This window comes from Fulmarus glacialis, unplaced genomic scaffold, assembly GCF_000690835.1.
Source record: "Fulmarus glacialis isolate BGI_N327 unplaced genomic scaffold, ASM69083v1 scaffold34173, whole genome shotgun sequence".
NCBI classification, from domain to species: domain Eukaryota; kingdom Metazoa; phylum Chordata; class Aves; order Procellariiformes; family Procellariidae; genus Fulmarus; species Fulmarus glacialis.
In genome coordinates, this window is record NW_009201548.1 from 1 (window position 1) to 13,425 (window position 13,425).

Sequence of the window (13,425 nt, forward strand, 5' to 3'; positions counted from 1 at the left end):
CAAGGTGCCAGGAGCTGCAAGTCTGAACACTTTCGGGCAAAGAAACGCTGATCTTGGTCACTTCAGGCTTTTTTCTATTTATTGAAACAGCTTTTTGCCCTGAAGTGCACGCGCTGGAGATGACTGTTGCAGCGTGTCGTAGGAAATAACTCTCGTAAAATCTTTCAGAGCTCCCAAAAATGTTCTTTATTTGCCCAGGGCTCTTCTCATTGTCTGCGCTAACGTTTCCATTCCCAGCCCTTGCCCGTCACCGCTCCTGGAGACGCGAAGTTAATTTTCACACCTTCTTTTATGGTGTTGAATAGCCAGGAGCGGTGACACCGAGCCGCTGGCCTGGCACGTCAGGCAGGCTCAGCCTGGCTGCAGAGCGGCCCGAGGGATTACCGCCGCGGTCGAGCCCACAGCTCCAAATCCCCGGCCACGGTGACCCAAATCCTCCGCGCCCCGAGGCACTGTGCCAGCGGGCGCAGTCCCCGCACTGTGTTCCCAGTCCCGCGGAGGTGGTCGGTCCGTGGCGAGACCTGATGAGGGTGGACGTGTCCACCGTTGTCTCCTGTAGGAGTATTCGGAGGTCTCCCACCCGTCCCCCAACCGCGTCTGCCACGGGGCCCCTTGTGCACCCTGACCAGCACTATCCCCCCCCCAGAGTAACGAACTGGCTGAAGCGGAGGCTTTCCCTTTACCAGCAGCATCAATCCCTTCTAATTGCTCAGGTCCCAGCTTGACGAAGCGTTTAAAAAGCGTACTTGACTCCATCCCAATTCAGCAAGGCAATTAAATGCACTCATAAATCCTCCTGAAGTAAATGAGACTTAATCGTAGGCTTAAAGCTCAGCTGAATTCAGACCTTAGCAGCAGGGCAAGTTTCCCTTAACCTCTTTCCCAGCGGTGCGAGGCTGTCACATGCTTCGGTGTCTGAACCGAGTTCACCGCGCAGACCGTGTCCCGTCTCGCGCTCCCGGGGTCTCCTCTAGCCCTTCACCCCCACACCGAGGGTCACGCGTACCCTCTGCCCTGCCCGTCTTCCCTCTGCTCTCCAGGGCAGAAGCCCGTCAGAGCTGCGGGTCGGGAGCGTGCTCGGCGGAGGGCTGCGGGCAGAAGCACACGGCGACACAAGGGACTTCCTCCTCTCGAGGTTGGCGTCGGAGTTAACAGGATGTCTACGCGCTGGCGAGCTCTCAGCCGTGAGGAAACCGCATCTCCTTTGGGTCAGAAGCTCTGATTGGAGCTAGCTGGCCTTTTAATCCTTTCCCTCAAGACTGCTCATGGTGTTCTCGTGGTCCCTTCCTGGATGTAAGTTCTTCCACGAGTGGAACGAGCGAGTCCCTCGGTTCCCAGAGCTACGAGAGTCCTCTAAAGCTCTGCAAAAAGAGAGGAGGTAGATTTGGAGACGGAGGGGCACTGCAGAGAGGGGCAACCCCTGATCAAGCCCAACCAGGTCCTGAGGAGCAGGTGTCAACCAGCCAAGTTAGGTGTGCAGCGAAGACCTTCCCCGTGTCCCTCCTGCATCCCTTCCTGGTATCTCCCTCATCAAACGGAAAGGCAAATTGAGGAAACCAGTTACAAACACATCTCAGCTGGTCTTAGCTTCTGGACAGACAACGTGAGGACGTAAGAAGCTGTTTGCTTATTCATAAATCATTAGACAATGATTTATGCATCGCGTGTTGGTGACGCTTTTGTTTCCTACCCTCACGCTGTTATTCCGTTACAGCCTACAGAGGTTGATCAGCACGTGAAAATGAACTCATACCAAAAAGTTTAATTTTCAAATGCCTTGAGACAGAAGGGGACACATCTGGAAAGATGACAGCAGCAGAAAGGACCTACAGCTTGTAATGCTTTTTGCTTTCAGCAACCTAGTTAAACAGATAACCTAGCCGAACACCCGGCTCTGGTAGAAAGAGTTCTTTATTTTGTGTAGGAAGGCTTGTTGTTAATCAACTTTAACAAATGACCAATGGCTTCTAGAGACTCGCGTTGGGGCAGTTCTTTCACCAGGTCAAAGGCTTTCATCCCCACCTCACGAGCCTGGAACGAAACAGAACAGAAACAGAGAAGACGAGGTAATTGTCAGGAATTTGGCTTTTCTCAAGGGGTAGTTAAAATACCTGCAGAGGCTCATTGGAATAGCTGCACTGGAGCAGATCCAGGCTCCAGCCACTCAGCCGCCTGTTCAGAGGGTGACCTGCACAAGCTGCTTTACAGGAGAGAGTAAAGCTGCCAACAGATATCATATTTAGGATCCAGTGGTGCAGACAGGTGAGATTACTAACCCCAGCCCCCCGCGCTGGAGATCATTACCTCCCATCTAATACAGCAGCTCATCTGAACATTCCCAAAGCTATTTCAGGAAAAAAAACAGCTGTATTGACTCAGTCTGAACTAAACCCCTCATTTCCCTTGGTAGGTCTTCCAGGGTTTAGACATTCTCACAATTATAAAGCTGTGCCTTTTTTCTAATTTGCATTTGTTTCTTTGTGTCTTCCAAACACTGACTCACATCATTACGGCTTTCTCTGATACAATGAAGAGACCATTAGTAATCTGTATTTTCACCCTCCAAAACACAGGCAGAAGAAACTCGGGCTTTTGAGTACTTAGCCCGAACAAAGAGGCCTGATTTCCAGATGTTTACTGCTCAGCACTTCCTCAAAATCAATGATTTTGAAGGCAGAGAATTGGGCACTCTGAAGTTAGCAGTCGCATCTGAAATTTTTAGCCATAAAAATACAGGGGTGCAAATTCAAAACTGAATTACGGGGTCCAACAGAGTGAGCCTACATTAATATAATGGTAATTACAGGAGTCTGGCTCAAGGAGAGACACGTGCAAGGCCTGTGTCTTGCTCGCAGCATAACATCTGACCTGATGTCTAAACACAGCCTGCGACAGGCAGCGACACTGCCAGGATATCCCAGATAAAGGGCGAACCCAGAAAACATGGATAACTACAGGATCCACTGTGGAAGGCCTGGCAGAGAGCAAAACAGATCCAGGGAGCTTTATCAGCCTTGGCAGGGCGCAGATCGCGAGCTGGCTACATGCAGAGCTGCTGAGGCAGCTTTGTCCTCTGACACCCAGCGCTGCACGGCTGTTGTGGACTCAGGAGAGGTGCCAGGTGAACGCAGGCGACCGGCTTCATGAGATGGGGCGAGCACCGAAACAGAGTGAGGCAACCCTCCCGGACCCTTTCACCAGACGAAACTCACCTTTGATAAATCCATGATCAGGTAATAAAGCATGGCAAGAGCATGCAAAACTCTGGCGGTTTCCCCAGGTTGTTGCTTTGGTGCCCGTTCTCTGATATCTAATACCGCATTCAGTACTCGGATTGCTTCTGCTTGCTGGGCTTCAGCTGCATCGAGAACGAAATAATCTTGTTGGATGTATGTATGCATGCAAGATAATATATTCAAAACTGTCCAATTATCTCTTCTAGACATCAAAGCATTTCGGCTACAAGCATCAACGCGGTATCCCAGCTCCATGCAAATTCCATACCCATTAACAGATATCTTTTCATCCAGTCAGTAATTGTGTTGATTAGCCTTTAGTAAGGATGTGGAGTCATAACAGCTGCATGAAAAGAGCAGCTTTCATGCTCCTGTCATAACCGAAGATGGTATCGTGCTGCCCTGTCTTGGTGTGGTTCCTACTGGATGGAGACAATGCCAGGTAAAAGGATTTACAGAAACATTTCTCTTTTCTGACAATATTCTTATTAGCATACATGGTAGAAAGAAGAGAAGGACCAGAGTCTAGCCTGACTTCAGTGGAGCGTAGGGTAGTACCATGCACACTAGCGTACTTCCTAATGCTTTATGCACCTTTATGTCCTTGTGAGAGATTCCCCAGTTTCTCTCCCCAGAGTATTCTCTCCAGATTATTACATCCAATTATCAGTACACGCTATTCCATCGTGTCCTACTGCTTCAGAAGACAGAGCTGTAAACCTGCCTAAGTGAGATGAAATGTCACTCTCACATAATTAAATGGAGACAAAGGAGCTGCAGAGAAATGAGAATGTTGAAGTGGAATTGGATCCTGAAAGGCAAAATCTTGTCACTGCCAAGGGCGCTGTGAAAAGGAGCACGTAAATAAAAAGGGCAAGGCTGTGCTTCCACTTGAACACCCTCATTCCTAAAGTGGCCCCGTTTGTTTCATCCAGCACAATCCACTGAGGATCAACATCAGAAATACCTGTGATTCCGATTAAATTGGGTCTACAGAAATGCCACGCAAAACCCAACGCCGTAGATACGAACAGTGGGATGTACGGATTCTTTAAAATCCCGTCTTCCAAACGGTTCTGCGTAATAGCGGTGCTTACTCATATGGTCTTCGCTGACTTCCTTGTCCTCGGTGAACGGAGACATTTCCGGTCGTGACTTGAGAATTTGCTCCTGCGCTTGAACTGACTTCACCAAAAAGGCATGCCAGATGTCGGTTACCTATCAGGAAGCAAATGAATTATTTCACTTGTATGAATACATGGTATTTAGCAACTAGTTGTTCTATAAACAATGTGTCCTGCAATGCACGTCCCTACCACAATAACCGGAGTGCCTGCTGGTTAGTGAGCTGGCTGCTGCCAAGCTGGATGTTTCACGTAGAGATTTGACCGCTCGTCTCCCAGCAGCAGCCTTAGTTGGAAGCTCACGTCTCCATCTGACTATTCATTTTCATCAAACTTGAATAAACCTAACTAAATTGTTAACCAAAAGCAAATTTGGTTGAAGTTTGCAAGGGGAATGGAGGCAGATTGCAGAGCTGCCAAAGCCTCGTTTCCACAGAAAATCAAGCTAAACAAACACGCTAAATTTTTTCCAGTTATTAGAGTGATTAGGTCATTGTTACTTCCCTTGCTTGATCATTCTGTTCTAACAATCTCTTATCAGCGTGACTTTTCATTGATTCTCAGCATAAATTTTACGTGGCTTGCTTGTATTCCATTGCTGCTCAACGACTCTTCCTTGGCTATGGAAACTCCTTGGAGACCTTCTCTGCTTGTGGGACTCTCTTTAACCTCTGGCACGGGGTATTTGGTACCAAAGCTATTTTTTAACAAGGTTCGGCTGCCCAAATTGAAGACAACTTGAATAACAATTTTTAACCGAGTACAGAATTTCTGTCCCCTGGTTTTAACTCAGAGAAATATTTAAGTATGAAAAGGGTTTTTGAAACTGATCCTAAAAGGCTGGCACTTGACATGGTCACCATCCTATTAAAGGCAGTCCTAAACAGGAAAAACATTGGAAAGAGCACAGAAAAAAACTGAGAAATATAGAGAGGATGACCTTTGGTTTTACTAACCTCAGCATAGAGTGAGTTTGCTATGTCCATTTTGTTCTGGCGAAAGAAAACATTAGCCATGTGGAAATACCCTCCAGAGGTCTCAATAGATTTTAGTCCAAATGTAGAGCTAGCAAGGTAAATCTGAAATAGATATTTAAAAAAAAAAAAAAAGCAGAAGTTTAACGTTCATATCAAACCTGGGAAATTTTTCATTACGGATTAATGATATTGCAAGCGTTCAGTTTTTTTCTGCGTAACTATAGCGTTAGTTATACCTGATGATGACCGTAAAATGTGGCAGTAAAAACCCTGAATTTTGGGTTTTATGCAAAGGAATGCAACACCCCCAAATCCTCTGCTCGCTGGGGCAGAGGAACCTTATCACAGCGTGTTACCCCGTTGAAGCATGGGGCAGGTTTCCCACATCTCCTCCTCTCACTGTGCAACCCGTATGTCTCACGTCTTCAAACACACAACCTGCTGCCGCTTTTCAGCTCTCCAGTCCTGCCCCCGGCGCCTGGTTCTCCCCCCGAAGCCCAGGCCAAAGCCAGGGGAGTGGGAAGGCAGTGGTGCATTCCAGCTATTCTGAGCCGGCGTGTGACTCTCAGCAGATCTCAGACACGCAGCCAAAGTTCAGGCAGGCCTTGGGCTACTCTGACGTAGACCAGCGACTTGCTAATAGCAGAAAAACTATTACCTGACACCCTTTCAGGCACCAGATTCAGGGTACCTAAAAAAACAACGGCACAGCTGGGAATCTCTCCCAAAAGGTTTACAGACTAAGCAGAGACAGGGTTGTATATATTTTAAAGGATCTAATTCTCCTCAACTGTATGTCATCATTTACGCCCACACAAAGCTACTATCAAGTTCAACAGTAAAGGGTATACATCACTCTGCGCTGGATAAATTTAGTCTACACGAGACATAAATAGGATGTCGCGGTGTTCATCTGCCTTTGGGGGATCAAATGACAGGCAAAGCATCCTCAGGAACACAGCTGGCAACAACCACTTCAAATCTGACAGACTGCTCTAGTGGCTAAAAAGATTGAATTGGGGAAAACGCTGTTGAACCAGACACTTAAATAGTTAAATAAGGCATTCACTGAATAACGGCTGACAGAGAACTGCTGTCTGACAGAAAAGTACTGAGGAAAACGACAGCCAAACTATAAAGTAACGTATCTGTTGAATAAAAGGCAACTATATGAGTTTGGGGTAGGAATGTCTGTTCATCTCAGGACCATAAGCAAGTTGATAGATAAATTTATAAGCACATGCAGTAAAGACAAGGTATAAGTCACTTCAAGGGAATAAGGGTAACTGGTAAAACACAACTTTGGTAACACACGGATACACAGGTGTCTTAGATCTAGACAGATCTAAGTTCAGGTGTTCATAACATGTATCCTCTCGGTACCTAAAATCAGGATTACAAATGTGTCTGCTGTGGTTTTCATATCGATCTGGAAGTGTTAGAGAAGAAAGAAAAATTGAAGCATTTCTGTATTTGAGTTGGCTTACATCATTTGCCAGGTGATATAAAGCCTGTTCAAAGTTTCCTTCAGCAGCACAGAGAAGTCCCAGACTACGATGTAATTTATACTGAAGAGCAGCACTGCAGTCTGGAGTTCTGAGGACAATCCACTGAGCTTGGGAGAGATACTTAGATGCCTCCGGAAGACGGCCAGCACCTGAAATGACACGTAGAAATAAGCAGGAAAAAGAGCATTTTTTAATTCAGAAAATGAGCGAATACTGCCCATTAATCCTTTGCCGTAGTTTGAGACGGAGAGCTAGTTTATGGATTCCCCACTTTTCTCCTGAGTGCTCCTTAGTCGAGCAGGTGTTCAGAATCTAATTTACAGACAGGCTCAGTGTCTAGAGCTACAAGAGAAGCCAGAAAGTGTGTATTGCATTCAATATCTCTGAGACATGTGTTCAAAACAGGTTAGCTACAGGCGGCCACTAATGACTCCTGTATTATCACACTAGAATTACTCATGTTTTTTTTTTTCCCTTCTCTCGCCACACCATTTACGACAATCCTTTAGAGAGCTCAGTTCTGCCAGCAGAGCATTGTGTGTACTCCTGTAATGGCAGTGATTTACAGTGATTTCTCAGTCCTTTACGTCTGCAGCTGAGGAGAGCAGTTCTCCACATGCAGAGTCCTAATTTGACATCTTTTATAAAGCATACAGTCAATGAGAAAAAGCTCCGCTTCAGGCAGAGCGCGCTTTTGTGAATGAACTGAGGCACTCCTCTGATGCAACGGCCTCAGAAATGTTTGCTGGTTCCCTGAGATAAGAGCGCAACCAATCACCCTCAGGAATGTAATGCTTTTGAGAGTCATACAAAGCCACAGAGGCAAAGAATGGATTTTCATACTGTTTCTCTTGTGGGAATCGGTAGCGATGGAGAAAACATTTCATTTGCTTTCATTGATCTCTCTTCCCCAGACCCACACAGAAAAAGGGGGGCAGGGTGTGACTTCTCAAATCTCTCTGAAATGCCCTTGAGGCAGGGCAGGGTAGAGGCATGGCACAATGTTGAAACGCAGAGCAGGTCCTTCCCTGATAAATGGTAAAAGGAAACCAGAAACCTGACCCACGGGAGGTCTTGCCCTTGCCAACGTTACTATTTAGACAATACTTACCAGTGGAGGCCTCAGCCAAGAGGAGATAAGCAGGCACCAATTGCACAGAATTTGAGCCGTACACTTCAGTACTGAAACGCAGTGCATGCAAAGCTGCAGGTAGCGCTTCTTTATGCTTTCCATCCAAAACAAACTCCTGGGCTGTGCCGTACGCGAGATCGATGATGTATTTCTGCAGGGAAACATAGTAATGGGACAGAGTGAGCGAAGGATAAGGAGAAATAAAACGCATGGTCTCTTTTTACATTCAAGTTTGCAAACTGTAGAAGAGTGATTGTAATGTTGTTTGTGTCTGTAATTAATGGATGGAAGTTAAAGCTCTCATATTAGAGCCTAGCTTTCATTCCTACTTCTAGCAGGAACAGCTTTGGACATCCTCTTAGGTCATGTGGTGTCTTATGAGACGAAGAATCCTTTACGCCTACAAAAAAGGACTAATAAGGCTGCAGCAATAAAAGCTGTGAAGCACAGAAAATGATCATCACAAGACCATAGAAAAGATCAGACAAAGGGGCTACGGCGGGGTTTTGCTGACGGTAATAACGGTGACTCATAGCAGGCAGCGGAGCGTGTGGTTTGCCAAGCTGGTGCCAGCATGGCACACCTCCAGCTGCAGGAGACGCGGTCTGGAAGCGAGGAGAGAGCTCCTCACATGGTGCTACAGCTTCCTCCCACCCTCTCCCGGCCGGTTCTGGGCCTGGTATTTTGGGCGCGGAGTCTGGAAAGGCAGTCAAAATCAGAACACCCTAATGCACTTACACTCCTGTATATCCATCACCCAAGCCGGGTTTGGTGGTCAAGCAGCTTCCGCAGGATTTCTGTTTGTTGTCAGAATCCATAATGTTTCCCGTACGTACAGTTGCTTCCTGCCTTTTGCTGCTTCTAGCAGTCCACACCGCATTTGGTCTTTTCACCCTTTGCAGCATCTGATCTATTCACTAGCTCCATAAACATATCTCCGTTTGAATGCCTGTTCATTGCCAAGAGCTCTACGGCAACTGTAGATGTTGTGCCCTTACCCCGTGCTGAGGGATGCCAGCAAAAAAGAGCCAGGATGCTTATTTATCTGTTTCTCTTTGCTTTCAGCATAATTGTTGCCAACTCCCAACACTTCTGCGTCGGCTTTTCGCACAAGTGGTGCAGCGGGAAAGCTGCCTGGAATGAAATCTTGTTGCTGGTGTGCCTAGCAGTGCTGCCATGGTAAGTCAGCAAGGCACTCACTCTTCTCTTGCTAGGAGGCACGGGCAGGCCTGTGCAGAGAGCGCCGGCAGAAAATACCGTTTTACCTCTTTGTTGCCCTCTGTTTTACAGCTGTGGCTGAGCAGAGGGCAGAAAAAACAAATCCTAGTCCTTTTGGAGGCCAGGCTTTGGCATCTTGCTGAGCTGTAAGTGCTTAGAGAGAGGCAGAGAGAGATGCCACGGGTGAAAGAACAGCACAGGAATAGGGAACCTCAAAGACAGCCTGCGAGTGTTTCCTGGAGATCCTGGCTGAGATGAAGGGACATCCTTTCTGGATAAATGAGAGCTTCGAAGAACACACCCCAGAGAGATAGCACCTTGCTACAGCAAGGAGAGCCAAGAGCTGGGAAACACAGCGCTCATCCCCTCTCTAGCCCCTGAGCTATCAGCATAGAGAGTGAAAAAGGCACGCACCAAAACCAAGCTGTGTTGGGGGAGCACGTGGTGCCCAGGAGAAAGTCAGCACATGCTCAGGGCAAGGAGCAATAAAAGCTGTTATTTATCAGGCTGCCTTTTCTGTCCATGCCACTCTTTCTCTGTTGCAACTGGCACGGGCTTTGATGCGTGGGTATTGAGCAGATTGTCATCTGGGGAGGTGTTGGAGATCAGCATCATTCTTTTTTTACTCCTCAGTAGGATCATCGCTGCTTCCCATGATGTAAGCTATCTTAAAACATCTGCAGTGATGACAAGCTAAGGGTTAGACTCTTGCACAGCTCCCAGGAGGAGAAGAAAGGGCAGGAGACAACAGAAGCCCTGCAGCACTGAATATTTAAGACTGCGCAGTTACACGCCTTGGGGGGATCTTTAGCTTTGGCCCTGCACTGTTTTTCATCTTGCCCGTAGCCCCACGCCCCCGGACGTGCACACTTTGGGCTCTTTTCATGTGTGTTGCAATTACAGAGGTTTCTCTGAAGATGCCCCCACGCAGTTTTCCCCCAGTTGGGGTTTGAGGAGGCTGAGGACCCCAGCTCTGCTCCAGGTGGGCGCAGGGGGTTGGGAACACACTTGGGGTTCGCTGCCACATTCATTTATTCACTCACAGGCACCAAAAATGATGGCCGCGCTTGAAGAAACGATGATTTAAAGAGGAAGGCAGGCTTCCAGTCAGTTTGAGTTGAAACCTGCAGTCGGCGGGGCTAGCATCGGTGCTGGAGGACTGCTGTAGCTGGCTGAGGCATGGATCTTTTCCCGTACCCAGAGGCTGCGCTAAGCTGACATCACGCAGGCAGGTGAGGCTATTCTACAAACAGAAACTTGGAGTTTTGTCAGTTTGGAGGTACTGTCTGCAGGCACCCCCCCGGCTATGTTGACAAAAGCAGATTTCTATCAACAAAGCTTTGGAGTACAGACGAGGTATGAAACTCATAACCTCCTGGCTCTCGGCTTCATGCACCTTCCCTCAAGCCACAGGGCATTTTGATGTGCACAAGCTTTCCTGTGTCCTGACTGAGGCTCGAGCTGTGGTTTTTTTTTTTGTTTTCTAAACAAACACCGTGCAGGAGTTTGTGAAGTACAGCAGAAATGTTCAAAAAATAATAAACCTGTGCACTGGCTTTGAGCAGAAGGTTTTTTCTCCGATCGTCATGACACTACGTAGCTTTTCCCTGAGCTCCAAAGGCCTTTTTTAAAGTATTTTGTTGGCTCTGTAAATAGAAATGTGACAAAGCCACCAAGACGGGGCAGTAAATAATCTCACCCTCTCCACACTACTCTTCCAACACTTGTCAGCCAGTCTAGGCACAACGTTGCCTACCCCATACCTTGCTGTACGTAAAGGCAGGCTTCATTTGTGGGCTAGGAGCTGCAGTCTTGCTGTGAAAGCGAGCAGGTAATGAACAAGATGTTTCCGCTTTTTCCACTCCTTGCTTAGGAAAGAAGGAAGACCAAGTGTCCCTGCACATACCGTTCCCAGAATCTATTTTATTTAAATAGTCTGGAGACAAAGGTCAAAGAACAAATGTAACAGGGTTGTTAAAGATCCTATAAAAATCTTTACTTGGGAAAAGAAATCGGAGTCTGCTCTCTGTGACTTTCCCCATGAAGTCATTCCAAACCTCGGCTCGAGGTTTGCAGTTGCCCCTGCTAATCTAGGTGTGCACTCCAATCAAGAGGAGTGACTCTCCCTTCTCCACGAGCCCCGTCTTCCTGCTGTCTTTCCCTGGAACCTAATAAAAACAAATTATTAGCTTCCAGCTAATCAACGAGTACTTCCTTGATCTGGCGGTCACGTGGTCTTTTGTAACGTATACAGCACAATTTTAGTTGCTATCAAATCAGTGATGTAATAACAGATGCTTTCAACATCAGTGTTCAATATGTAGGTAGTTTCTTGGAAAAGCTTTAAGCAGTTAAGGATGCAAAAAAAACCTGCCACCACCTCCAATAAGACCAATTTTAACTTTTTTTCTTTGTAGACTTTATAAAAGGTCAACTTAAATGTAATCTGGAACAAAGGAGCTTTTGCATTTTTCCTGAGGCTTCTGGGACATACTGTTCTAACACACCTTCTTTGGACTTTGGTCAACAATCTTGTCTGTGATTTTCAAACAGATGAGACTTTCAAAACCAAATGGGATTGTCGGCGCCTAATTCCTACAAAGCCTAAAGGAATCTGCTGCCTGAAGCCTGTCACAAGCTTCCACCAAGCAGGACTTTTGTCTACGCAGGTTCCACCCCTTTTAGACTTTCTATTTCTGGATGCTCCCAAGAAAGACCGCAGCAACGAGCCAGTCACCAAAGTACTAGCACTTGGCCCAGAAACAACTGAAAAATAATACATGATGTAAAGTCCAGAAGATTAACGTTCTTCTCAGTGGCACCGTTTGATTGTTGCTCCCTTTCAGCTGTTCTGTTGTCCTGTTATTCTGAGATTAGGAGTTATGCAACGATAGAAGGATAATTTATTTTTATGGGTGAGATTTTAAGTAGCAGATGTATTTGGGTGGGTTATTTTATTTTATCAACATTGTGGAAAAGCAGATCCTGCTACCCCATAAACAAACAAAAAAAAGAGTTCAAAACCACGCGGGCTGGAAAGGAGCTGCACATCTGCACCGCCCACGAGGCCAAAAAGCAGAGATAAAAGACTGTACTTACTGGGAAAGGGCGTTTAAAATTGGCCAGGTAAACAAAGGGAGGGGACTTTATTTCTTTGCCCCCTTGCTTGGAGAAAGGGGAATCCCTCTCATCAGCGAAGGATGAGGACACCCCGTAAGAAGCAAAACTCAGCTGGATCCCGGACTAACCGGGGAGGTGGACTAACTACCTGGCAAGGCGGGAGATCCAGGATTGTCGCTGCCTGAGGAAGCTCAGGACTTCGAGTAAGAACTGCGAAAAAGGCAAGAGGCTCGTAGATTTGGAGAGAGGATGCTCCCACTCCCCTTATTATAAAACTTCTGTTTAAAAGAAAACATTAAAGCTCTGCAACTAAGTACCGATCAACCAATGAGGTGCCCTCCCAATGCTACGTACATCAAAGTATAGGAAGAAGAGATCTAATTAAATCTCACTGGCAGAACTTTGAAGTGGTATTCGTTTTTCTTGTACATACCTGCCTCTTCACCAGCTGTTCCGTGCCATGTTTTCTTTCTTTTTCAGAAAGGAGAAAAGGGAGGGACGTACGGATTGGAATCAGCAGCTGGCATATTCGCTCGTGGATACTAACCCAGTCAGCTTTTTGATGACCTACATCACTAACAAAATAAGGGAAGAACGATATTTTTGTTTGCTTGGAAATGATGTAAGGAAAGATTATTGCCTGTTGTAACTTCTGGACTTTCACCGCAAGAATTACTCACAACAGCCACCAGCCCTTAGTCTGCTCACACTGTACCTAACATAGACTTGATATTTCCAAATGGGAACACAGCGCTGTTCTGCCAAGTGAACATGATTCTGTATGTTAAAACCTTATTTAAAGCCCTCACAAAATTCCCAACAGAGTTAGGTTTGAGCAAATGCCTGGCTTTCAACACTGCAGTACACAAAAAAAAAACCCCAAAGCTAAACAAACTCCAAGCCACTGTGAAACCAATGAAATATATAGTTAACGCATGACTTCACTGAGGACCCTGTTTAAGTGAAGATATTTGTGTAAACATCTAGAAAGCCCGCTGCGCTGCTCTCTATTTGATGCGGGCACCATTGGAAGCGAGGAGGAACGCTCCAGCTGAGCCATTGCTGAGCATGCCCGCTCCAGTTCCTGCTACCCTGCCTGCTGAGCTTCGT

General features: G+C 46.6%; 1 protein-coding gene across 1 annotated transcript; it reads right to left on the bottom strand.

Annotated features, from left to right (window-relative positions):
• Positions 1–1,911: 1,911 nt before the first annotated feature.
• Positions 1,912–12,890, bottom strand: ZMYND12 (zinc finger, MYND-type containing 12; the record flags this gene model as incomplete). Its single annotated transcript, XM_009573987.1, has 7 exons — positions 1,912–2,031; positions 3,213–3,358; positions 4,334–4,454; positions 5,317–5,439; positions 6,825–6,994; positions 7,957–8,128; positions 12,749–12,890. Coding segments are annotated over 7 exons (994 nt in total), but the record flags the coding sequence as incomplete, so codon positions are not given.
• Positions 12,891–13,425: the final 535 nt, after the last annotated feature.